The sequence below is a fragment of the Xenopus tropicalis genome, chromosome 4 (genome assembly GCF_000004195.4).
Source record: "Xenopus tropicalis strain Nigerian chromosome 4, UCB_Xtro_10.0, whole genome shotgun sequence".
NCBI lineage: Eukaryota > Metazoa > Chordata > Amphibia > Anura > Pipidae > Xenopus > Xenopus tropicalis.
The window spans coordinates 98,078,541-98,104,192 of NC_030680.2; the positions used below are offsets into that span (position 1 = coordinate 98,078,541).

General features: G+C 40.8%; 1 protein-coding gene, 1 long non-coding RNA gene and 9 other non-coding genes across 15 annotated transcripts; 10 read left to right on the top strand and 1 right to left on the bottom strand.

Annotated features, from left to right (window-relative positions):
• Positions 1–652: 652 nt before the first annotated feature.
• On the bottom strand, positions 653–13,423 carry zbtb37 (zinc finger and BTB domain containing 37). 4 transcript variants are annotated; one of them, XM_004914025.4, is made up of 4 exons: positions 13,163–13,423; positions 7,488–8,442; positions 6,765–6,864; positions 653–5,501 (listed from the first exon to the last, which is right to left on the bottom strand). In XM_004914025.4, the coding sequence occupies exons 1-4, from the start codon at positions 13,329–13,331 to the stop codon at positions 4,974–4,976; spliced, it is 1,752 nt and encodes a 583-aa protein (XP_004914082.1). In that variant the 5' UTR covers positions 13,332–13,423; the 3' UTR covers positions 653–4,973. The 4 variants fall into 4 exon arrangements, with proteins under 4 accessions (XP_004914082.1, XP_002931482.1, XP_031756823.1 ...); XM_002931436.5 differs by lacking the exon at positions 13,163–13,423 and adding an exon at positions 13,066–13,155; XM_031900963.1 differs by lacking the exon at positions 13,163–13,423 and adding an exon at positions 12,577–12,919.
• Positions 13,424–17,449: 4,026 nt separating this feature from the next.
• On the top strand, positions 17,450–25,497 carry LOC116410428. Of its 2 annotated transcripts, none has more exons than XR_004222394.1 (15): positions 17,450–17,524; positions 18,367–18,402; positions 19,151–19,195; positions 19,685–19,732; positions 20,117–20,175; positions 20,884–20,910; positions 21,358–21,383; positions 22,412–22,449; positions 22,666–22,690; positions 22,875–22,934; positions 23,197–23,218; positions 23,663–23,710; positions 24,171–24,193; positions 25,130–25,154; positions 25,327–25,497. It is a non-coding gene; the product is annotated as an uncharacterized LOC116410428 (long non-coding RNA). The 2 variants fall into 2 exon arrangements; XR_004222395.1 differs by having other exon boundaries at positions 22,881–22,934.
• Positions 17,916–17,996, top strand: LOC116410647. Its single transcript, XR_004222561.1, has one exon. It is a non-coding gene; the product is annotated as a small nucleolar RNA SNORD74 (small nucleolar RNA).
• LOC116410634 lies at positions 19,541–19,619 on the top strand. The gene has a single exon (XR_004222549.1). It is a non-coding gene; the product is annotated as a small nucleolar RNA SNORD79 (small nucleolar RNA).
• On the top strand, positions 19,934–20,010 carry LOC116410649. The gene has a single exon (XR_004222563.1). It is a non-coding gene; the product is annotated as a small nucleolar RNA snR60/Z15/Z230/Z193/J17 (small nucleolar RNA).
• Positions 21,210–21,273, top strand: LOC116410664. The gene has a single exon (XR_004222577.1). It is a non-coding gene; the product is annotated as a small nucleolar RNA SNORD78 (small nucleolar RNA).
• On the top strand, positions 22,063–22,133 carry LOC116410646. Its single transcript, XR_004222560.1, has one exon. It is a non-coding gene; the product is annotated as a small nucleolar RNA SNORD47 (small nucleolar RNA).
• On the top strand, positions 22,495–22,558 carry LOC116410666. Its single transcript, XR_004222579.1, has one exon. It is a non-coding gene; the product is annotated as a small nucleolar RNA SNORD75 (small nucleolar RNA).
• LOC116410650 lies at positions 22,983–23,057 on the top strand. Its single transcript, XR_004222564.1, has one exon. It is a non-coding gene; the product is annotated as a small nucleolar RNA snR60/Z15/Z230/Z193/J17 (small nucleolar RNA).
• On the top strand, positions 23,266–23,341 carry LOC116410648. The gene has a single exon (XR_004222562.1). It is a non-coding gene; the product is annotated as a small nucleolar RNA snR60/Z15/Z230/Z193/J17 (small nucleolar RNA).
• LOC116410645 lies at positions 24,785–24,867 on the top strand. Its single transcript, XR_004222559.1, has one exon. It is a non-coding gene; the product is annotated as a small nucleolar RNA SNORD47 (small nucleolar RNA).
• Positions 25,498–25,652: the final 155 nt, after the last annotated feature.

The window sequence follows — 25,652 nt, forward strand, 5'->3', positions numbered from 1 at the left end:
AAGATGCAAGGCAAGAGCATTTTGATGCAAATACCTTCAACTGACTTCTGGAAAATTTCAGAGGCCGCATGTATACTTGCACACATAGATGAGCCCTTTTTTCTCCCCTAATAAAACAACACACTGTCCTGTCTGAATTTAGTGAGTGTGTCGCTTCTTCAAAATTCAGCTTTTTATAATAATTTGTCTACAGATAGCACACAATCAATGAAGTGAATTATCTCTTCCATATCTGCAATACTCATTAATAGTAGACTAATATGTAGGTAGAAATTCTGTGCAGAATAACAGACTTTTGTGGTTTGCTCCTTATTTAGCTCCCTATTGACTAAATACAAATTTTAAACTATAAATAAAAATTATCGAGTGAATATGAGTAAAAAAACGAAGATATGGTTGGAGCCAGAACAGCAGGGGGCTAGCACCTGCTGAATGAAACATGCATACAGGGCATTCTATCTCAAGGGAAACAAAAGCAGAAGTAAACTTTAAACTAGTTAAAGGGGAACTGTAACAAAAAAAAAAATATATATAAATATCATCTCATGGAAACTTTCTAATTGTAAATTATTACAAATGCTGTACTGTTTCTGAAAACAAGTTGTTGTAGACTTATCTTAACATATATTTTGACCTTTAATCCCAAGCAGTGTGCCCATAAGCATCCTTTATTCCAGAAGACAGCGGCCTATTGAATAGTAAACATACAGCAGTCCAATGCACCACATGTAAAAGAATAAACGGAAGCGGCTGAAACTTTCTTTGAAGAACAACAAATTTACTTTGCTCTTTGAAACAGTCTGGTTTGTCATTCACATTTAGCTAGTGTATCTTGAGGTGAGGTTTGGCTCCGAGTACTCCCTGTCTCAATGCAAAATATGCTTGAAAAGAAGCTGATGGAGCAAAAGAATGAATGTTCCAAAATAAAAATCTCAACCATTATAGATGGTGGATCTCTCACCCTTTCTAGAACAGAAACATCAGATACCAGGAAAGTAACAAACAGTAAATAATCTTGGGTTAGTTGATTGCACATCACGTTCACTTGATATTACATTTTAGCCCATTTGAGGGAGGTGGGACAATGTTACTTTAAGCATCTGAGTGTTATTCAGTACTCAATAAGCCCTACATCCTGAGCATATATAATCACTAGAGTGCATGACTGTGGCACCTATAGTTCAAGCAAACAGTACTCCTTTTTTTTGAGATTTTGGGCAACATTTTCACTTACTGCTTTGCTTGTGTAGGTCATCTTGCACTCCATTATCATTCACAGTAGAAACTTGACAGCAGAGAAAGACCAATTGCCATACTCAGCTTGAAAGATGCATTCTCAATAGAGAGCCATCATATAATAAAAGCACCAGAAATACTTGATCAAAACAATGCTCACCCATCAGCAGTATATTGTAGACAACATAAAAATATGCTACAGGAAAATATCCTCCACTCTGTGGGTGTTTCTTGCTACCAGAAGAAAAATATTCTGAATGTTAAAGGGCTGTTCTGTGTGTATCTTATAAAAAGTACTGGGTCAGTCAGGTGACCAACACAGTATGCACATAGCAAAATATAACGTATAAACACAGCAATGCTTTCTTTATGCCCTGTGCACAGCAGCTTCTGACCAATAAGCCACATGTATCAGCCACTAAATGCAAACTTTGAAGCAATTTTTATACTCTGGACAACTGGTCACACAGAGCTGGAATGGGCTCAAGTGCATCAGTGTATTTAAATAAGTACATTATATTTTGTCTCTAAAGGGGGTTATATTCCCTTTAATGCACAGGGCATTTAGAAAGGTAAATACTCATAATATACACAGAGGTTACTTTAGTTTCACTTCTGAGTGTGGATTACTTATTCGCTTTGTCACAAACATACTGCATAGATAGATGGCACCATATCATAGAGAGGAGTTGTAGGTTGTAAGTATGCTACCATGCATTTAGTCATATTGTATAGCAATTATACGAACGAGTTAAGAATTAGTGGGTTGCACACTCAAGAGTAAGGAAATGTGTTTGCCTTCCAAATGTCTCCATCTGTTTGTAACAGCTACAGCAGGTGAGCCACCAATTATATTCTTCATTTTGTGATGGGGGAACCACAAAGCTCGCTTAGTTTTGTGGTTCCCCCCTTCAAAAAATGAGGAATAGTGTACAATTTTGGTTAATGTTTAATGACTGGAGGAGGTATCATGTAGTACAAGACATATCTTGTCCGATAAGTAAAACAAATGACTTTGTATATCCCACTTGGTTGAAGGACACTATTTTGATGTTGCAGTGAATGCTTTGAAGATTGCACAGTCTATGGTGTTTGTATTGGCTAGTTTAACCTGAACCCTTTCCACTGAAAAGAGCTCAAGTCTAACATGGGCTGCATTTCCAGTTACAAAATACTGGAAACTACAATGAATGTGTCCTTTATTTGCAATGGATTGGCGACTCTTGGGCAGAAGAAAATAACATTTCTAGGCATTGTAGGCTGTTAAAATTTGTAATATACAAACCAGTAATCATACAGTTGGCCCTTTTGTCACGAGTGATAACATGAATGTACAACAGGGAACAAAGTCTGCATACTATGCTACAGAACAGTTGAATTTTACTGTATTCTGTTTGTCCATTTGGTAGACTCTAAACCTGTTTGGAGGCTCAAGGGCCTGCCATATGTTTCTCTTTTTGATGTTATTGTTTAGCCTCTAAAAGATTGGTAGTTTGGTTATTTTGGCTACTAACAGAAGAAGTAAACAGCATTGACCTAGACCATAATTAAATTACCTGGTCCATACATCTCAATTATAACAACCACTATGGTTGAAAGGGCAGTCATCTGCCAAATTCAAATGAAATGTATGATTTTACGTTCTCCTTGTATAAAATACTGAAATGTTTCAGGACTATTACAGTAATTCTACTCCCCAAACACATGTATATTATTGCAGTGCTAAAATGGTAGCACCGAATGTATCAACCTAATTCAATGAGGTGAGTTTATTGCCTTAATTGAACAGGCTAGCTTGTATTTAAAGTGCTATTTTACAGTTATAAAACCTCCTGTTTCTTCACTCCTGTAAGAATATGGTTTAAAACATTGTAAGCAAAGATGCTTTTTCCATCAAAGGGCAAGTGGTTAAAGTACTCTGCCCAGTGTCATGAATACAGTATTAGCTTTCACTATGACAATATTAACCATTAGTTTCATAACATGAAACTAATGATTGCCCATTAAGTCCCTTTTCCCAACAATTTTCTAAAATTCTGATGATTTAATAACTTTCTTAAAAGTTCATTTTTTTTTTTTAAAGAGTGGGATGCTAATTCCCAGCTAGTCAGAATGTTGCATGCAGGTATCAGATGGAAGAAAATTTCAACTTCTGTAACACTTCTCCCCATTGCACAATACTAAATTCTAAGCTCAAGAGGTACATTGTATAGTATGAGTTAAATACCCTGAGTTGTAAAGAGAACTGGGTCTGTTCTTTAGTCTACACAAGCTCCACAGAGTAATCAAAATGAGACACCAGAAAAATTAAATCAAAGTAATGTACAACTGAAAGAAGCAAGCAGAATTAATGCTGTGCCATATTATAGAGAGAAGCTTCAAAAGAAAAGAATAAGTATTAATAATCACACATGCTGTTTGTGTCTGGTAAGAAATAAGCCACGCCATATTATCTGAAATACTGCTGTTATCCCATTCCTGAGAGGCATACAGCACAATACATTTTCGGTGGTTTGGGGTTAATGAAATGCATATTAAATAAACTAGGTTGTGTAAAAAGCAGTGTTTCTGCAGATTGTTTCATAAAGAGAATCACACAGTCAAAATGTTGGGGAAGGCAGGCACCCACCCCAGGGTAGCAAAGTCTTTTGTCTCCATCGCAGTGTTTAATTAAATCAATAAGTGCCATTCATTTTCAGTTCCAACTTGTATCATGAAAGGAATCTCTGTCGCTTTTGAAAACCAAAAATTCCACCTCACATACATATGGAACGTTTTAAAGGAGATCCAACTTCAGGGTTATTGGTGAATCTCTAAACATCACTGGAACCAGAAGAGGAAAATCTATGAGCGGTTGTTGAAATAAACTGAAGATGTATACATCATGCACCTCATTCTTATGCTTAGTACAAACTGTTACCTTTAACTATAATTTATTAAGGAGTCTTGTTTTATAGTGGTGAACATAATGTGTACAGTATGTGTTTGAATTTTACAGTAAGAGCTACAAAGGGTTGATGGAAGAAAAGGAAACACAAACTAGCAGACAACATGTTGTGACTGGGCTCTTTATGTGCATCTAGTGAGAGTGTGCTGGCTTGTGTGTTGAGCAAATTTCTACATGTAAATCCCTAAAGAACCAGCTAGAATATATCTACTTCCATCTTAATATGTATGTGTGTGTGTGTGTGTGTGTTATAAAATCCACAAATCTGCTACTCAGCAGTTAAAAGCACCTTAATATTAACTTCTTTCCCTTAACGTTTGCATGGGACACTAGCTTTACACCTTGTTTAAAAGGAAGCCTTTGCAATAAATATGTGCTGCTTCTACCCTGTCATTTCCAGGAATAGATGCATCACTAGTTAATGTTATATAAAAACTCTTAGTATCACCATTTACACTCCCATATCTATTAGCTGAAACCTGTAAATGTAAAAATGCAGTGATTAGTCACTAAAAAGATACTTCTCCTCCTACAGCCGTCTTTTCAACAAAAATGCGGTTGCTCTTGGAAACATGGATGAGAGCCCAGCGGATGCTGATAAAGATTTTTCCTTGTGTTTGATTTTGGCAATACAATTTTCAGTATTTTGACATTCTTCTGCTGCCAACTCATGACGCCTCATATGTGGAGTATGAATGAACAGTAGAAAATAAGTGATGTTTGGGGCTGCTGAGGTAAAAGGGAGGAAATTTGTTTTTAAAGGTCAACCTTAAATATAAAATGCTGTTTTTCAATCTGGTCCTGTTGTAGAAACAGAGCCGTGAGCTGACTCTCCTCCATATGCAACCTCAACTGTTGCTGATGGGGCCACGCCCACAGCTTCCTCATGACAGGGGGATTCTTCTCCTGTTGGACCCCTGGAAGTGACAACAGTGGTGGTTTCAGGGGAAATGCTATGTGGCCCTTCAAATGGAACACAGCCAGGATGGTTTTTGCGAAAGTGCTGATTAAGTATGGCCTGAAAAGGGAAGCTTTTTCCGCACACATGACAGTGAAAAGGCTTATTTCCAGTATGCTTTCGGATATGATACTCCAGCTGATCTTTTCGTGTATACTTCTTCCCGCACATCCGACAAACAAATGGAGTGATGCCCATGTGCAATCTCATATGACGATCTAAACTGCCCTTTTGGTTAAAAGACTTTGCACAGTAGATGCACGTCAGCCGTGGGTTGTAGCGGAACCACCGTTCTGACACCTCTTGCTCACGGAGATATTCTACATATCCACTCACTCCAATAACGCCTGCATCATCTCCCTGCGCAGGAAACAGAAAAGACTTAGAGAAACAAGGTATGTTACACCTTACCAAACAAAAGATTTCCTCATGAGCGATAGACAAGACCTTACATTGAATGTACTTGACATTTAAAATTAAAGTGAATGAAAGAATAACAATACCTTTAGATACAAGTGGTGCTGCCTAAAAGAAGAGCTATATTGGTTAAAAACCTTTCATGCAGCTGAATCATCTACATTTTACACTAGGAATAGGCAACGGTTTTTAGATTCTGATTAAATGACAATCATTTAACATTCAGCAGTAAAAAACCCCTCTTTTCTTCTTAATTTCTCTACTTGTTTATACATGTGTATGGGTGCACTATTAATGGACTATTAATAGAGACAAGGTTTGTGCAATACTTTGCCAAAGGTTACAGTAACACTATGCTTAAGCCTTTCAAATGAAATTTACTGTAAGCACACCAAGACTCTGTTTTTCATTGCATATTCTCCAGGGACCTAAAGCAGCTCCCCTTCAACCACAACATCATGCATGCATAGCAGGAAGCCGTGCTCTCATCATATTTAAATACTGATGACCATTACTGTTTTCCTGCTGTTTACTTATGCCTTGATTCTAGCCAAAGAACTATCTGCAAAAATGATTGTATTTTCTCTCTGTGCTCCCATGGATTTCCTCCTAATTCCTTCCCAGACAGGCAGGTTAATTGGCTCCTGTGAAATCTGACTGTAGTGTGTGTGAATTCAATTTAGATTGGAATTTCATTGAGACTGGGACTGATATAAATGATGTATAAACTCTGTAAAACACTCTGGAATAAGTCAGCATTAGTTAAATAATAATAATAATAAATGATAATTATCTGCTGACAATCAATACAAATATATATTCACTAAATCTGGGCCAGAGATGATCTGCAGGCTTTCACTGCAAGCAAAACAGGACTGGCTGTTGGTCTTGGTTTGAGGCTGCTTTCTCTCTATACAGTAATCATGGACCTAACAAGCATAAGGTCAAGGAAAGCCTATTTCACTGGGGCAGGGTGCCAAAATGTGTGCATCAATCACTGCTATATATATCTACACACAGAAAATAAACATTCTCCTAGTACTCACTTTAAAAATTGTCTAATTAGTAAGTGTCAAATGGTATATAATAAAACCTCAAATCTCTCTGCAACTTATATTAGCTTACAGCAGGAGCTACATCTTGTTTGTATTAATGAATATAGGTAGTTAGTTTGTTACTGCTGGTTTAGATATTTACTTAACAGACCTGTGAGCTGTTCTGCTTTGGTTCCTCCATCCTCCTTGGAGACTCACTCTTTGCTCTGTGTCTCTCTGTCATAGTAACTACACTGCCAGAGGGGCTGAACCTTGTTTAGATAAAAGAAAGTGTACAGGTTAGACATAGAAATAGTGATTTTTGCATTTTTTTATTTTAAACATTTTTTTCATTGGTCAGCTAACCTCAAATTCATATTAAATACAGTTATGAAATGCCTGCATGAAATTTACTTTTATTGCTCTTTAAAAAGAATCCAAAAAGTTAGGTTTTACTCAGGGTTTGCAGCTCTGCCTACATGGGGTATACATATGGGCATTTCCCTAGCTTGCATGTTATTACAAATGTGCACACCAGGAGTGTCAAGCTGGCCATACATGCTTTGATTATGGTACCTCAGCCTTCAGACACCACATCCTGCCGATCCATATTCTCCATATAACTAACAGTTATAGCACTGACATTAACATTTCTCCAATATAATCTTCACCATACAGTTACATATTTGCATACATTGTGTCTCACTTATCCCAACCCCATAGATTGTAAGCGAGACTGAAAGCCTACAGTTTGCCTGCAAGTTACTGGATATGTGCCTGTTGTGTACACTGCTGTGAAATATGTTGGCGCTTTATATAAAAATGTAATAATACTGGCATATCCACAGTGCATCAGAAGGTCATGAAATGGAGAGAAGGCAGGATAACAACTTACCTGTCTATTTCACTGCTTGTTGGTCTGGATACTTTAGTTCCAGATGACCCCAAACTGTAGCTTTCCTGTGTAGTAGCACTATGTCCTGTGGTATCGATCACCATGGCAGTCACTTCTTCTGCACTGCTTCCGTCTTCACAAGAGGGCTGGTTCTCTGGCCCCAACCACTCCTCAAGGTTCTCAGTCTTAATTCGCATTGCCCCCATCACCCTGACTTCATCATCACTGCGTTCTCCACGGTCTGCTGACCCTGTCTCCACATACCACTGACCCGCTCGGTTGATTCTCAGGATAGGCTCTCTGCTTTCCACATCAGATCCCTGCTCGACCATCTGAGGGCTTGTGGATTCTTCAGCTGGGCTCAACTCCCGAATGTCCAACACAGTGCTTACCTGACCCCTTCTACTCCCTGAACTACGAGGAGTGCTGTGTCTAGGACTTAAAGAACGGCTCAGGCTCTGGCTAACACGGTGAGCATCTTGTACCCTCTCTGCATGTTTCGGTCGACTCTGGCTTAATTCTTCCTCAGATTCCGGTGAACTAATTTTCAAGTGGATGCCCTCCAGAATTTGAGTGCACTTGTCTATGATGTGTTGCATCTGCAAGAAGCTGGCAGCTGTCAAATAACTAATAATATCAGCAATCTGCAAACAGATCCGTCCTGTATAACAAAATGAAAGCAACTGCTCGAACACACCAGGATTCTTGATTACCGAAAGTGAGACTGCGCTCATCTCATTGAGGGACATGTGGTCACGGAAATAGGGGGAGCTAGCAGCTAGCACAACTTTGTGGGCTCGGAATGACTGTCCCTGTACATTGACAACAATGTCACACAGTCTGCCTTGCATTCGCAGCTGGTTTAGGTGGCTCAGGACAGAGTTGCTGTACTCTGGGATTTCTAGCTGTATATTACCTCCCTTCTCCATGGCTGCCCTCCTTCTGGTACTCAACCCTGCAGAAAGAAAAACTGGATAAGAATAACAGCAGCAAAATGGAAAATGAGGTTCAGTGTTGACAAGTGAGTTATATACTAAATGGTAGTGTTGGGGATATCCTTAATTGAGAAGGATCTGGGGATTTTTGTAGATAACAAGTTGTCTAATTCCAAGCATTCTGTGGCTACTAAAGCAAATAAAGTTGCTGCCTTGTATAAAAAAAAGGGCATTGACTCAAGATGAAAACATAATTTTGCTTCTTTATAGGTCCCTGGTAAGGCCTCACCTTGAGTATGCAGTGCAGTTTTGGGTTCCAGTCCTTAAGAAGGATATTAATGAGCTGGAGAGAGTGGAGAGACGTGCAACTAAACTGGTTAAGGGGATGGAAGGGTTAAACTTTTAGGTTAGACTGTCGAGGTTGGGGTTGTTTTGTCTGGAAAAAAGGTGCGAGGGGACATGATTACTCTTTACAAGTACATTAGAGGGGATTATAGGCAGATAGGGTATGTTCTTTACTTCCCATAAAAACGGTCAGCGCACCAGAGGAACGGAGCTTTCATTTGAAACAGCGTATGTGATTTTTTTATGGTGAGGGTAGTGATGTTGTGGAATGCCCTTCCTAGTGATGTGATGAGGGGCTTGGATGAGTTCTTAAACAAGCATAGTATCCAAGGCTATTGTGATACTAAAATCAACAGTTAGTATTGATGTATGGTTTATGTATGTGAGTGGTATAGATGGGTCAGTATAGGTTTGTGTGTGCTGGGTTTACTTGGAAGGGTTGAACTTGATGGACTACTATGTAGACTGTTTTTTAATGCAATTTCTGTCACTTGTTCCAATTAGTTATGTTTTTCAGTCCCCTGTATGGAATTAATGTGTTTTTCTACATGGTGCATGTGATTTATCTGCAGCTATACCAACAGGTCTGAACTGGGATACAAAATAGTCCTCTGCATTTCAAATCCACAGACTCTGTACACTAGCCCACTATATAGTGACTGCCCATGGCATCTTACATCAGCCCCTCTGGCATTTGCCCAAATCCACAGATTGTAAGTCTGGGCCTGTAAACCAATTTGAGTTTTGCTTAGGAATGGGAAAGTAACTTGAGTCACCCAATAATGCATTTTCCTAACTCAGTCGATCGAAAGGGGCTGCCAAAAAAGATGGATATTATAACCTCCGTTATTCTGAGAGGGCCATGATGATCAAAACTCCATGAGTCTTTCACAGGTTATTCATTACAGCATAGAAAATATGATTATAGTGTAGAAAAAAAAGTGCCTCTCTGCTACACGTTGGCTTGCCACCTGGCCAATATTTCACTGGCCTAGCTGGTAAAATACCAGCCATCGCCTAGGCTAATATTATAAATATATTAACAATGTAGTTCCCAGTAAATTTGTAATGACCTGTTTTCTGCCCCTGATCCCTGCTTGTAGGTGGGCCTTCTCCCCTTTGCCTTCCTGTCCACCCTATTCACCCAATTTCTTCTGGATTGGTGGCCGATCTGTCCCTCTTCACCTCTTCACACATTACCATGCCCCTTTGTTTCACTGGCCTGTCGCTTTGCAATATAACTCAAGAACGTTCAACCTGGAAAAAAACCTTTGTAGGTGCTTGGTGCTTAAACAGTGTATAATCCACCTGCTACAGGTTAATCCGTATAGTAGATGCAAAGTCCACTGTAACACACATATTGATTGCTTGTGTTTCAGCCTAAGTGTGGCTCTTACAAAAGGGTATTATATAGTGATAAAAAAGGAGGAAGTGTGGGGAATAAGGGGGAGGGACCTATTAATAACACAGTTGCCTATGAATTTATTATAAGCGAGTCTCTCTGTGCAGTAAGTTTCAGCAATATCAGGCTGCCCTTCACTGTCCTGCCACTGTTAAACAGGTTGGCAACGTAGCAACCCTGGCTACAAGGACAAGGTGTTCAAGCAAAAAAAAGTCAGAGCTACTTCACAGTCACTTGCCTAAAAAGGAAAACATAATACTGGGTCACTTTCCATGTTCAGGATTTAAATATGAATGCAAAGAACAGACATCAGCAAGATTAACCCTTCCATAGTCACACATAACCCAACATTTGCTTTTATTCACCTACTGCTCTATTTATTAATGACTGAGCACAAATGATATATTTGGAGAATTGGAACAACTAGAGGGAACACTGACTATAACTTTTACAATTCATGGAAATTTTAACCCGCATACACAATACTGATTGTACTGTACTGGAAACATTAATTAGCAGTCACTACATAAAAACCAAGACTTCGGTCCTGCAGACCTTAAACTGTTGCCACACCTTACAAACATTTATTTTAGGGTATGAAGGACTCAAAGGAGCCAAAAAACCTTTTTTAAATGCAAGACATGCATCAAGAGTCTTCTTAAATCGGAATGTGTTGATATGCCTCGTGCTACACAAATAACACTATCTTAAAACCAAAAATTAGTGGCTTTAACCATCGCTTATTTAATTATGGGTGGGGACATGCAAATGACTTAATATCCCTGTGGCAAACTATGCATCCAGACCAGCTGGTTTAACAGCATAGAGACAGCCTAACAACTGAGAGTAAACTTGTAGATGGCCTGTTTTGACCTTGTTAGGTCTCATCAGTGCAACATATTGGAACATGGCTTTTGTGGGGGTGGGACTTGGTAAGTAGTGAAACAGAAGAACCTTACTGGTTAGGATGAGACAGATTTAAAGGAGCCAGAGAACCCTCTATTAATAATAATATTATTGGCATAAAGTATATAAAAAAAAACCAGTTACTCAACTATGTATGAATATATTTAAATATAGCACAACTTTACAGTACAATTTTAGTACCTGTACAGCCAGAGGCAACAAGCACTACAATAATGAAAAATAAATGTATACAGTTATGGAAATTATAATTCTATGTAACGCTGCAGGCTGAGTTGTGCTACATTGTTTCAGAACCTGTTGTGCAGAAAGGGTCAGAAAATACTGCAATTAACTCAAGGGGGCACATTTATCAATGTAGGAATTTCACTTGCGTTAAAGTACGATTTGCAAAAATTTGTATACTTAATGATAATTTCTGATGTGCGGAAATATTACAAACGTTACGATAAGAAAATATCGTGGTACTATCCGAAAGTTACGAAATGTTTGTATCCAAACGATCGTAAAAGGCACAAAAACCTTTCTGACTTTGATCCTTCTGTGCATGATTTTGGAAGCCTCCCCCATAGGACTCAATGGCACTCTGCAGCTCCAACCTGGCCCAAGGAAAGTCTCCCATAGGGCTCACTGGCACTCTGCAGCTCCAACCTGGCCCAAGGAAAGTCTCCCATAGGACTCAATGGCACTCTGCAGCTCCAACCTGGCCCAAGGAAAGTCTCCCATAGGGCTCAATGGCACTCTGCAGCTCCAACCCGGCCCAAGGAAAGTCTCCCATAGGGCTCAATGGCACTCTGCAGCTCCAACCTGGCCCAAGGAAAGTCTCCCATAGGGCTCAATGGCACTCTGCAGCTCCAACCTGGCCCAAGGAAAGTCTCCCATAGGACTCAATGGCACTCTGTAGCTCCAACCTGGCCCAAGGAAAGTCACGATAACGAAGCTTGAATGAATCCGAAACTTTCTTACTCGTTGCGACTCGTTGCACAAATTGTCGCAAAGTACGCACAAAATCGTGCAAATGAACAAAAAAATTGCAGAAAATACACAGTTCTAAAACTTAGAAAAAATACAAATTTTTAGTATTCGGACTCAATCGTACATTGATAAATGTGCCCCTAAGATTATGGAAAATAAGATTTTATTAAGATATTCCTCCAGAGAGAATCCTCCCTCAGGCTCTTTAAAACTAAACTTAAAGACTACCTCTTGGAGCTCTCGCACAGCACCTGATCTGACCTACAGTACTTATCTTTGCCTGTTTGTGTCTGTAAATTACCCTCCCATCTAGATTGTAAGCTCTACGGGGCTGGGACCTCCATCCTCTTGTGTGTTTGACTCCTAACTTATTGCGACTATATCTTGTATTAATGGTTATACTTTGTATTTATCTATTATCTTAATAACCCCGTTTGTATTAATCTATTCTACTGTACAGCGCTGCGTACATAAGTAGCGCTTTATAAATAAAGATATACATACATACATAATAAAAAGCTGCTTAGAACAGTAATTTCTTCAATAGGCAAAACTGTATTTTTGGGTTTAAATTATCTTTAAAAAACCAACTACATAATCTCCAAAACAGCTCATTCCTGCACAGAAAACGTTATTAAGTTCAAAGCATATTCGTGCATTAAGCTGCCCTCTTTGGCAAAACAGAGATTGAAACGAATATGACCAAATAAAATGTCATCATAAATGATAGTGCCTGAAGGAACCATTAAGCTCTTCCATTAGAAATGTTGCTGCAAAGAGCGGACAGAAGCACGTTTTCCAATTGCAGCAAGCCATCTTTACACGGGATAACATCGATATGAAAGCCAAATCTATAGTGACTGTCAGGGGGCGGGAAGGAATAAGAGTAGCCCCACCCTCTTACGGGAGAAAGGGTGTGAGTGACCAAACCGCGCCCTGACATCCATCCCCCCCCCCCCTCCGCATTTTCTCCTCCCCCCTTGATACTGCTACCTACCTCCGGGGCTGCAGGCTGGCCGGGACGGGGCCACCGCCGGAACACTACGCTCCGGAAGTGATATGTCAACATACCTTCACTCGGCCTTTCTACTTACCCGGAAACGAACGAGGGTCCTCTCCCCACCTCTCGTTGCGCCCCCTGGTAGTAATGTACAGTAGAATGTTTGGTCGCCATCTTAGATGGGGAATCGTACAAATCAGCGCCACACGTAGCGTATTTCCTATGACTGACACTAGATCGAGGCTTGGGATGCTTATCTTCATTTTTCATACCAGACCTCCTGGTATGGCTGTTAGGCTAGCTAGGATGGGCTGGTGTGTTAGATGTGAGGCCCTTTTGTATTTTGTACAGTGGTTTCATTTAATAAAACACTGCAATTTCTAATATCCACCGAAGTTTAGTCAAGTGTTGGAGCATGAGCTGGCCATATTCTTTGCCTAAAGCTGCTCCGTTTGATTCTCCAGCTTGGTGCTTGCCAGCTAGTTCTGTGTCTCATATGCTTCCCTCTATTCATGATAATTATATGCGCTACTATTTGCGGCACACAGCTCCGAAAACCGTGGGAGTTGGAGAGAGTTTGTTCAGTTTGAATTTTAGAGTGATGTAGAGTAGGGGTGGGCAAACTTTCTGACTCATGGGCAACATTGACTTACAGACGGGCCGGGCCAGCGTTATGCCCAGGGCCACCATCAGAAATCACAGGGCCTCTCAGCTCCCACCCAGCATCCTACCCAACATCCTCCAGCTCTCCCCCTCAGAATCCTCCAGCTCCTCCCAGCATCCTACCACCAGCTCCCCCCCAGCGACCTACAGCTTCCTGTGGCTCCCCCCAGCGACCTACAGCTTCCTGCGGCTCCCCCCAGCTCCATCCTCCAGTGACCTCCTGCTTTTTCCGTCTGTCCCCCGGCCCCCCGCTGCATCAGAACAGTTTTATATGGTGGTGCCCCGTGCGTACTGACGTCATGCGCACGCACGGGGCGCAACCAATCAGGAGTCAGCGGGCCGGATTAAAAAGACCAATGGGCCATAGTTTGCCCACCTCTGATGTAGAGCAATGATCCCCAACCAGTGCCCCAAACCAGGTAGTTATTGAATTCCTGACTTGGTGGCAAGTTTTGTTTGAATAAAAACAATACTTACTACCATCCTGTAAGCTGATAGTGTGCATAGAGGCTGCCTAACAGCCAATCTTAGCCCTTATTCGGCACCTCTATGAACTGTTATGATGCTTGTGTTGCCCTCCAAGTCTTTTGACATTTGACTGTGTATGTATGTATGTATGTAGAACTTTATTTATAAAGCGCCACAAGGGTACGCAACACTGTACAATCTTACAGAATACAAAATTACACACAGGGAGGACAAGTGGTATAATAAATAAATACAATAAATATATATATATAAGTGCCATGTGGTATGAGACACAGTAGGAAGGAGGTCCCTGTCCCGTAGAGCTTACAATTTGTGGCTCACGAGTAAGAAAGGTTGGGGACCCCTGATGTAGAGAGCAGTGGCGTAGCGTGGGCTTTCGTCGCCTGGGGCCGACCGGAAATTTGCCGCCCCTCTATTTAGTTATTCTTAAAAAAAATAGACAAAATAAAAAAAGCAGCATTAAATTTTTTTTGATTGAATTTGAAATGCGGTGCGCATGTCATAATTGTCAAAAGTGGATTCAGCTGTGCGTCCGTGGCTGCCCATGGTGGCAGGGCCGCCATCAGAAATCACGGGGCCCCTCCCATCAGTACAGGACACACAGACATAAAAAGTATTAGGGTCACCCTACCACAGTGCCCCCTAACACTATGCTGGCCAGGCCCCCCTAACGCTATTCTGGCCACGGTCCCCCCATACAACTGCCCCATAGACAGTACCCCCATACACAGTGCCCCCAATTGCCCCATACACAGTGCCCCCCACACACATTGCCTCCAATTGCCCATAGAAAGTGCCCCAATTTCCCCATAGACAGTGCCTCCAATTGCCCCATACACAGTGTCCCCATAGACAGCCCCCTCCACACAGTGCCCCCAATAGGAAGTGCCCCCATACACAGTGCCCCAATTTCCCCATACACAGTGTCCCCATAGACAGCCCCCTCCACACAGTGCCCCCAATTGCCCTTAGACAGTGCCCCCAATAGGAAGTGCCCCCATACACAGTGCCCCAATTTCCCCATACACAGTGTCCCCATAGACAGCCCCCTCCACACAGTGCCCCCAATTGCCCTTAGACAGTGCCCCCAATAGGAAGTGCCCCCATACACAGTGCCCCAATTTCCCCATACACAGTGTCCCCATAGACAGCCCCCTCCACACAGTGCCCCCAATTGCCCTTAGACAGTGCCCCCAATAGGAAGTGCCCCCATACACAGTGCCCCAATTTCCCCATACACAGTTCCCCCATAGACAGTACCCCCCAAAGACCTTGCCCCCCCACAGAAAGTGCTCCCATACACAGTGCCCCAATTGCCCCATACACAGTTCCCCCAATAGAAAGTTCCCCCATACACAGTGCCCCCATAAACAGTGCCCCCAATTGCCCCATACAAAGTGCCCCCAATAGGAAGTGCCCCCATACACAGTGCCCCAAATGCCCCATACACAGTGTCCCCATAGACAATACCCCCCAAAGACCTTGCCCCCCAATAGAAAGTGCCCTCATACACAGAGCCCCAATTGCCCCATACACAGTGCCCCCAATAGGAAGTGCCCCCATACACAATACCCCACAAAGACCTGGCCCCCCCCATGGAAAGTGCCCCAATTTCCCCATAGACATTAGCCCCCACACAGTGCCCCCAATTTCCCCCATAGTACATACCCCCAACAGACCATCGGCGGCGGCTCCTTCTCTCTTACAGGCAACAGGCGCTTCTATAAGGTTGCGCCTCGTCGCTGACGTGTGACGTCATACGCACGGGCGCAACCTTATAAAAGCGCCTGTTGCCTGTAAGAGAGAAGGAGCCGCCGCCGCCCCTTCTGATACGCCGCCCGGGGCCACGGCCCCCTCGGCACCCCCCTCTCTACGCCACTGGTAGAGAGATATTCCTAGACAATTTGCAATTTGTCTTCTTTTTTTAGCTTTTTGTTCAGCAGCTCTCTAGTTTGGCAGTTCAGAAGCAATCAGCCAATTGGTCCAAATTACCCTAGTAACCAGGATTTAATGTGAATGTGGGACCCTCAGGGTCGAACTGGGGGGTGCAGGGCCCACTGGGGCTCTGCAGGTATCCCCATCGGCTGCATCCCCTACATCCCCCCACAGGGTCCCCCACCCGTCACCTCCCCACCCCCCTGAGCGCACATAAGTTTACCCCTTCCGGGGAGGAACGGTCGGGCAGGGGGAGCGCTGCCAAGGGTCGGGTCTGGGCCGCCGGGGCCCACTGGGATTTTTCCCGGTGTCCAGGAGGCCAGTCCAACCCTGAGGGACCTGAATAAACTAAAATAAAAAGACTATATTATCAATGAGGATACAATTTGTTTGAAAACAATTTTTGGCACCCCACAGTGATTGTACCTTTCCTTTTCCTTTCAGGTTAACTTTTAGTATGGTATAGAATGGCCTATTCATAGCAACTTTTCAATTGGTCTTTTTTTTTTTTTTTTTTTACAGTTTTTGAATTATTTGCCTTCCTTTTCTAACTATGTGCAGTTTTCGAGTGGCTGTCACTAACCCCAGCAGCCAAATAACTATCGCTCTGTGAGGCCACAGAGGGCCGGATTTCAGAATAGGGCGCCCGAGGCCGCCCGCCCACCTACCTCGTCTATCTGGACTATAATTCGGAGCCCGCACACGGTCTGAAAATCGGACAAAACTAGGTTTCCTCTGATTTTATCAGAACATGTATGGCCAGCTTTATTTATTTGAGCTTTACATTACAGCAGAGGGGCAGAACCCTCTATGTATAAAGCCAAACACAGATTTTTATTTAACCCAGTAGTTTGCAAACCTCCTTAGGGGGCCAGCCTAAACACCAGCTATGGTGCGATTTTTGGGGAGAGTACCTACACTTAAAACACGTCCTATAATTCTACAGAAACGCTATGGCGAATGATACTGATAATACCTCAGCTCTAATAGAAGCATTTCACAAACCCCCCTTGTATAATGCGATTTTTTATTTTTTTTATTCCAAAAATCTGAAATAATGCCAATAAACTGCGTTTATGCAGAAGCGCCTCTCGCTTGTATATTTTTGTTATGAGTAACAGCACTTCGTTAAGTCAGGGAACAGCAGCTATCGCCTTCCATGACACCTAATACTTGCGCTACTACAGCACTGGCTTCCCATAGCTAAACATGCGCATGCGTGAGGATGAGTGCGTTGCAAGAGAATAGTTTCCTGTGGGCGAGCCATAGTTGCAAAGCGATTTCCGGTGATTAGGGTATATAATGTTCGGACTGTCGCCTTCTTGCTTCTCTTTGTGCGCCGTCGCAGATGGGGTTCCATGGGAGTACGGTGAGTTAGTATTTGGTTTAGGCCTTTCGCATCTCATGTTCTGCTCCATATTTAGCTGCTTACAGACATAAAGCAGTAGTGTTTCGATGTTTTATGTGTTTGTGCTTGTGCGGCCGTGCTAGGTAGCGGATGGAGCAGGATTGTGCAGACGTGCCTTTCTAAGCCTGCGCTCTCATACGCTTGTATGGAGCCTTGTACTGTCTACTTGGCCTACGATAACGTGCTGCGGCTTCCATTACGGAAAGCTTTAGGCTCTATAACTGTATTATATCTATGCGCTATTGCTTTAAAGTGTGCCTGGGGGCTCCATTTGGGTGTGTGGCTTTCCGTCTTTCCCTGACGTGAATCCCAGCAGCAGGGTGTATTTTTGCAACATGCTCCAGCGTGTCGGCATGCCTGAGAATGATGAAAATTATGTTGGTAGGGACATCTGAGAGCAGTGATGATTACCAACGTCTCTGATCAGGCCATGTCCTCTGGCAGAGCCTTGTGCCCTGGGTTACTGGCGGCTTTCCCTGCTCATTGAAGGCGCAAAGAGAAACGCACCTGTAGTGCGCTGATAAAAAATAAATAAATAAATTTCTGTATCTTAATATGTTGAAAAGTCGCACGATTGTAATGCTTCTGATTAATTGCAGCCAAATCCTGCTGAAAGGCAGAACCCTGGGTTGGGTGCATTCCTTGTATTTCTTTAAATCCCGTCCCTTTTTAGTGCTTTGCTCTATATTTTGCTGCACTCTTCATGCCCATACCAACAACTCCATCTTGCTTTTAACTATTTACTTTGCACCCTGTCGCTGAATATATTTATGTGGTATAACTCTTCTCTCTTTGATTTCTAGGCTTGTCGGGCCACAACAGAATGCCTGTCAGAAAATGTAAGTTCTCCTGGAAATTTGAGATTTGTAGCTCATACACATGGCGGGTATATTCTCAGCCAGTAATTATTATCTTCCACTGCCCATACCACTGGGATGAGAGGATGAAAACACATTGTTTTTCTGTTCATGAAGTGGTGGTGTATAGCCTGTGTGTGTGGAACTAAATCTTAAGTGCTAAGAGCTTTTTATGTAGCTTATAAAGTTGACCACCCAAACATCAAAGTGTTATGCCTTTAGATTGCTGACCTTTCTTCATTTAATGGTAAAATAATAGTGGGATTCTTCTCAATTAGATGTACAAGACTTGTTTGAAAACTGGCACAATGGGTTTTGTTCTTATGCAGGAAGAAACTGATTAAATGTCCCAACTGTATAACAGAGTAAAATATCATTAATATTTGTGGCTGGGTAGCTTAATAGTGTGATTAACAAATGTACACTAAATGTGAAAAATCACAGTTCATGCAACTGTATGGAGAAGTGTGTGCTTATTAAGCAATACATTTGGCTAAGCAATCTAGGTGGGAATTTGCACCATACCTGAAAATGATAGGCCCCTTAGATACCACTAATCACTACAGCACAAGTACATGCCACAATGATGATTCTTATTTGCTACTCTTGACTGCAGGAGTGATGAGAGTGCAAACCACCTTTTATGTATCTGAGGCATTAGTAGTCTATTTATTATAGTGTTAATTTTGGTTACTGTAGCATTGTCTTAAACATTACTTCTTTCCCTCAGGTGCTGACATGCTTAGTAACTGCGGTGTCATGAGACGACTCTAAGGTATGTAACTGATTGCAGGGTTACTTTGTCAGTTCAGATTGGATTTGGGCTACTAACATTTATAAAGCTGCAACATATTTTGCAGTGCTGTAAAGTAAGTGGGTGTAATCACTGAACATAGATTATGTACATGCAAAAATACAATCAATAGAGGGCCCTTGATAAAATCTTAGTTTCTAAAATATAATTTTGCGGGCCTAGGATAGTCTCTGCAGGTAAAATGGTTATAGGGCTGATGTTAGGATAGATGCTAAATATTGCAGTGTTTTGTTTAGTTATTGAAGCCACTATCTCGGATTTTTGTGATTAGTGCTGGTACTTGCAGTTGTGCTTGTTTTCTTCCTGTGCTGTGTATGATGATTTGGAAATATCAATGGGAATCTCTCTGAACAATAATGAGGGAACTCTTTACACTGAATCAGTACAGCTGAGAATATATAACCGTTTGTCTTAGAGTTCTTGGTTCTAACACTTCTCTCCTTTTCTTAGAATGCATTGGGATATACTACACAAGCAGACCAGCAGCCCAGTGAACAGGTTTGTCTTAATCTGCAATTCTAGTTACAAAAAATAAAGTTCAGCATTTTGCCACATTTTAATAAGAAACCTATTAAATGCAGTGTCCATATTGTGCCTCATAAACCTATGTGACCGTGACCTACTTGGGGGGGCTTAAACAAGAGTTTATAACTGTAGGGATATGAGAAGTTTGCATATTTTATCCAGTTGTGGTATTGTTTGACACAAATGATGAACACATAGTTCAGCAGATGAACCCTGATGAACTTGTCTTTCGCTCCTATCTGATGTGTCAGATTTTCTCAAGGGTATCTCAGAAATAATCTTAATATATCTAGATAATAGATGAGATATATATATATATATATATATATAATTTTTTTTTTTTTTTTTTTTTTACAGCCAGTGCATGGAGAAAGCTGTGGAAAAGATGTGAAGGCTTGAACAAGTTAAGCTTCCTTGTAAGTAACTTTAACACCAAGCAGCATATGGTTACAAACGGTGAAAACACTGATTGCCAGTCATTGGCAGGTGCCTACTGACAATATAACTAACTGGGCATCTGGACTTTTCTGCTGTTGGGAGGTAGTAAGTACTTAGAATTAACCTATAGGTTTATCTTCATTGGTCAGCAACAGTGTGGCAGCGGATCTTGCAAGCCACACTGAGATGGCTGAAGACTTGAGTCCGCATTACCATTAACCATTATCATGCTGACAGAATACTAGTTTTTAGGCAACTTCCAGTCATTAAAGAAAATTCAAGAATATAAGTAATCTTATTTCACATCAGGTATTTGTGGGGTTTCTATCCAAAGATAAAAATTTGTATTCTTCCTATGAATATAAAACTAAAGTGATTATGGATGCATTCAACACTGCTTTGTGTAACAAACTTTAAAGCAGCAAACAAATTCATAAATGGAATCTTTTCTAAATACCCACTTATGGCCCCTGTTTCTGCCAAGTTTTTGACAAATTTGTGCAAATAAATGTTTGCAATATTTACTAAAGATCAGTGTTCTAACCTCTTAATATGATGAAATAAACAGGCTTGACATTTCCATGGAGGTCTGTAATTAGCTCTATCTGATGCTGGGGTTTTTATAAATATTATAACTTGCTGGCAGAGAATTGTTATGTGACTTTTTTTTTTTTTTTTTTTCTCAGAAGCACTGCAGTGTTGGACTGGAAGAGGTAATGACTTTCAAGGCTTAAGATCTTAAGTCCTATGGCAAAAGATGTTTTGATGGTTCTTATGAACCTGTGCTGATCAAAACAAGCAGCTTTAATTTTTACTCAACTGCATAAGTTTTATATACAGTATGCTTATGTTATCTCCAGTAATTGTAGCTTGCTTTCCTAAGGGATATTTACCTAGCGACCTAAGTGCATTGGCAAATTTCCTGCTATAGTGAATAGGAAGTAGCTAATTATGGGTAATGGAATTTGTAGTGAGTTTGGTTTTCCTGTAACTCTAATGGTCTGATCAGGGTTTGTATGATGTCTCAAATGTCTGACCTGAAGTCAATGTGTGGACAGAGTATAAACACTGACTCGACCCTGTGAATAGATTTGAAATTGCAGTGGACATCTGCACTGTTGAAGTCTAACTTATGACTTTTTTTTTTTTTTGTATTCTAGGGCCATACATTATCCTAGATATATTGGTGAGTGTATTTTAAGAACAGCAATATGCAAATATAGTAAATACTAATCTGAACAAAGCAGTAACTTGGCACCTTTTTGTAAAGCTTTTGTGTTGTAAGCAAAGCCATCTGTCTTACTAAAGCAATGCCAATTTTGCTTTCTGAAAATGCATGTCAATATCTGCAGTGGCCTGAACAGAAGCAACCTGCATCTTAAAGGAGAAGTAACAAAACATTTTTTAAGTAAAAAAGCTATTCTATCCTGCACCAATAACTGCCCTATCCTGCAAACCACTTAGTATTTTAAATGCTTTAATAGAAAATACCTGCTAAAACTTTGCTTCCTGTCAATTGAACTACGGCAAAGGAAGTAGCAGCATCCACTGTGACGATCGATTGATCAAGCCTAGCCTTCTTTCTGTATAGGAAAGAGTAGGGCTAGGCTCAATCAATTGATCATTGCATAGTGGATGCTGCTCCTTCCTTTGCCGTATCGCTGTAGTTCAATTGACAGGAAGCCAAGTTTTAGTAGGTTTTTCTACTAAAGCATTTAAAATACTAAGTGGTTTGCAGGATAGGGCAGTTGGTGCAGGGTAGAATAGGTTTTTATACTTAAATTTTTTTTAGTGTTACTTTTCCTTTAAGATCAAATTACTATTGCAGCCTAGGCATTTTCTTAAACAAAGACAAGACTGTTGGTGACCTGTGATGAAAATGATTCTGCCATATGATTAGGATGATATTATCCTTAACCGTTCCATTTCTGAGGTAGCCAGCTAAAAATTTGTCTGTCTCTAGTAGTTTCCTAGCTCCATGATGTGGCTGGTAAAACTAATTACTAATGGGCAACATTGGGTTTCTGGCACAACACATTAGGCTGTGCTCTTTGTAGTGCATGGGTATCTTTGACTACTGCTCAATAAAATGGGTCAAGGTTGGCAGTGCACCTTTAGTCATGAACCTCTGCTTAAACCTGCCTCTTGAGACTTCTTCTGACCCAGGTTTTCCTTCTCACTTGTATGTCCTAATGCTGCATTTTTTTCCTTTAGTGAGTGGCTACAGTTCAGCTTCAGTCACAGCCTATTAAGTAAGTATCAAGACATGTACTGAGCTTGCTTTGTAAAAGTACTTAAGCCAGTGATGCTTCAAAGAGTAGTGGACAGGTGTGATTTCTGACAGCTTGTAAAACTGAGGCTTAAATGTACTCTTAATTTGGTGCAGTTCCTGACAAAGAATGCTATGTAATGCAAATATGCACAAAGTATCTTTCTATAAACTACCTTTTTTTTTTTTTCTCCTCCAGATTGCATAAAGGAATCACTTGCTATGTAAGTAACACTTTATAGAACATGAATACCTTCATTGCAGTATGTGATGATTTTTTGTTTTTGCAATGGGAATCTCTCTGAACCCCATGATAGAAAAGCTAAAACTGATACAATGCATGTCTCCTCTGAAAAAGTAAACGATGAAGCTGGCTTGTAATTTCATCTTGACATCCTTTTTGTTTAGTTACAGAGAATGTACTATGATGTGGACTTCTGGTTCAGAACATTACGCCTTGGCAAAAAGGTAAGCCTATAAACATAGGTTTTTGTGGAAATTAGAAGGCTAGAACTTTGAATACAATGATGACTGCATAGTTCATCAGACTAGCAATGGTGAACAATCTTTCGCTCCTATCTGATATATCAAATGGCTAGCCTTCCATATTCAGATAGTCAAAGTATGACTTAAGACTTGAAGGAAACCGGTGAAAAGTAATCTCTACCAGCCTTTTGCTTGACTTATAAACTGTGGTAAGTTACAAATGATTTTTTATTTTTTTTTATAGGTGCGGTGCAGCTAAGACACTGGTAAGTGGCATGCTAATTCCATAATATGCTCTGGACGCCTCTAAAGCAAGATGCATGTGATGAAAACATAGTTCAGCTGACCTTTTGTGAAGATCAGTCTTTCGCTCCTATCTGATGTATCTTCATTGCTCCTGTATAGCCATTAAGTGCTACCTTGACGGTGAATAGGAAGGAACATTAACACCAGTCTATTAAAGTAATTACAATACGTACTTTTGCCTGCACTGTTTAAAAACATGTTTGCCTCACAATGTTGTAGTTTATATGAACAAAGCTGCTTTGGTAGACATGTGGGGGGGGGGGGAAGCTCTTCAACTAAACAGGGCTAAATGGCACTTTTTTCCATTGTTACTGTTCCTTTTAACCTGTTACCGGTTGTACTAAACACTCTGGCACATGGCAGTATCTTATACCTTTTTTTTTTTTTTTTTTTTTTTTTTTTAGGCATTGGTGTCTTCAGAGTATTTGGCATATATCTGGCAACTATTAGAGGTAAAATTCTTGACAAACTTGGTAGTCTTCTGTTTGTGTTTAAAATTTACAAATTATTGTAAATTTAAAGGAATGCATGTCAGGCAGTCATTTGAATCTTTTATTGCTTCTGCCCATCGGATCACTTGGTTGGGCCGTCATACCATGCCTAGTAGTAGCTGCCTGGCCTCTGCATTTATAAATTATGCTAGATCCTGACAACTGTGACATGCTGTCTGAATGCCTGTTTTCTATGTCTAGGATAAGTCAGATTGGGATACTTTGAGAACTTGTATCAATTGTTATATGCTTAGTTCCTAAATGATGTAATAGCAAAACTGTTCTGTAAAGGATGATTTATTGAATCAGGTCTCTGACTCCTCTGAGGATAACCTGACCCCACACTGATACAGACGGTAGAAATGTAATGTTACCTTGATGTTTTGGAGAGACCACTAATTCTATAAATCTATTTTAACAGGCATCTTCTGGAGGATATGGAAAGTAAGTGACTTTATAATTTTTTTTTTTTTATACACCAAGGAAACCAAGTGTACAAATTGAGTTGGTGCCCCATGATTGCTTAAAGGGGTACAATTTCAAAAATGTTAAATAAGCGTCACACTGAACTTCAATACGATCAAATTCTGTACTTCTGTACAGTCAGATGTGTTTTTTTGATTGACGGGTCCAATTTTTTTTGGGGGGTGGCATTTCCTTAGCAGTTGGAGCTTGCCTTGGGTGGCATTATCATGGTAATGCAATAGTTTTTCACTAGGGCCAAATTATTGCATTGCAGTTTTTCCCTGATATTGGTCAGGGAGACATGTTGGAGGGCCCCATACACGGGCAGATAAGCTGCAGAATCTGTCTAGAGGACCCAAACTGCCAACTTTAAACCTGCCTATGTATGGCCACCTTTAAAGTGCCAAGTCTTAGAGATAAGAGGAAGGAGGTACCTGGCCCTATAGGGCTTACAGTGTGAGGATTGGGAATGTTCAAGAAGTTAACCCTTGTATTAGAGGCCCTTATTGACTGCATATGCGGCAGGTAGCTCTGCAATGAGCCATACTAGTTCAAAACCGTGAATGCTGTAACCAATGATGAAAATGATTCTGCCATATGAAACACTGAAACACTGATTACACTTATTTTACCGTTCCACATTTTCTGAGGTTATACTACTTTTAGCTTTTTAGCCTGCATTAACAGATATAGGTGGGCAATTTCAGGTCACTCAGATTCCTATACAGTTATTGTGGCAGGAACCTGTTTCTGAGTAGTTTCCTTGGCTCAATTTTAACTTGTAGGTGTAAAAGCATACCATCTAGCAGTTTGATCCAAACCTTTAAGTGGAGTTCATAAAGTATCTTGAGTTGCAGGCTTTTTCACATATTGGTGGTTTACTTTGGTGTTTTAATTCATATTTTCTCTCTCCAGGTGAGGCAAAACCACTATTTAATGGGTAAGTCATTGTTTTGTTTTTGCAGTGGGATTTTGATTTTTGGTAAATGATGACAATCACTTTGAACTCTCTCACTGAAACTTGAGATGACAGACAAAGCACTGATTCCATAGTCTAAATGCTGGACATAACTAGTAAATTTCCAATATTTATAGACCTTTCCTTCTTACAGGCTTTGCAGTTCTGCACTTGATGATCCTGCACCACTATCGAGCAACTTGGGGACTGTACTGCTAAAAACTAGCTATAGCACTGCTTTAAAACCCATGAGTTTGCAAATAAAGCATCCATCTTGCAGAGCATTTTTAACAAGTAAAAAAAAAATTTTTGAGCTTTTAATTTACTCCTAGATTGTCTTATTCAAAAACCCTTGGCTGTCTGACTTGGGATTCTTTACTACACTTTAATTACATCTGTATTGGTTATTACTTGCTGCAGTGGTACCTGGTCTCCTGTCCCCTTATTACATTTGCAAATGACATTGGGGTTAAGGGAACC

Bases quoted from the DNA above. Each gene is read 5' to 3' on its own strand.
- zbtb37 (XM_004914025.4), bottom strand. From the start codon at position 13,331: ATGAAGATAAGCATCCCAAGCCTCGATCTAGTGTCAGTCATAGGAAAT. The intron at 8,443-13,162 runs GTAAGTAGAAAG...TTCTTTCTGCAG, and splicing joins GGACCCTCGTTCGTTTCCGG to GGTTGAGTACCAGAAGGAGG. The intron at 6,865-7,487 runs GTAAGTTGTTAT...TATCTAAACAAG, and splicing joins ACAAGCAGTGAAATAGACAG to GTTCAGCCCCTCTGGCAGTG.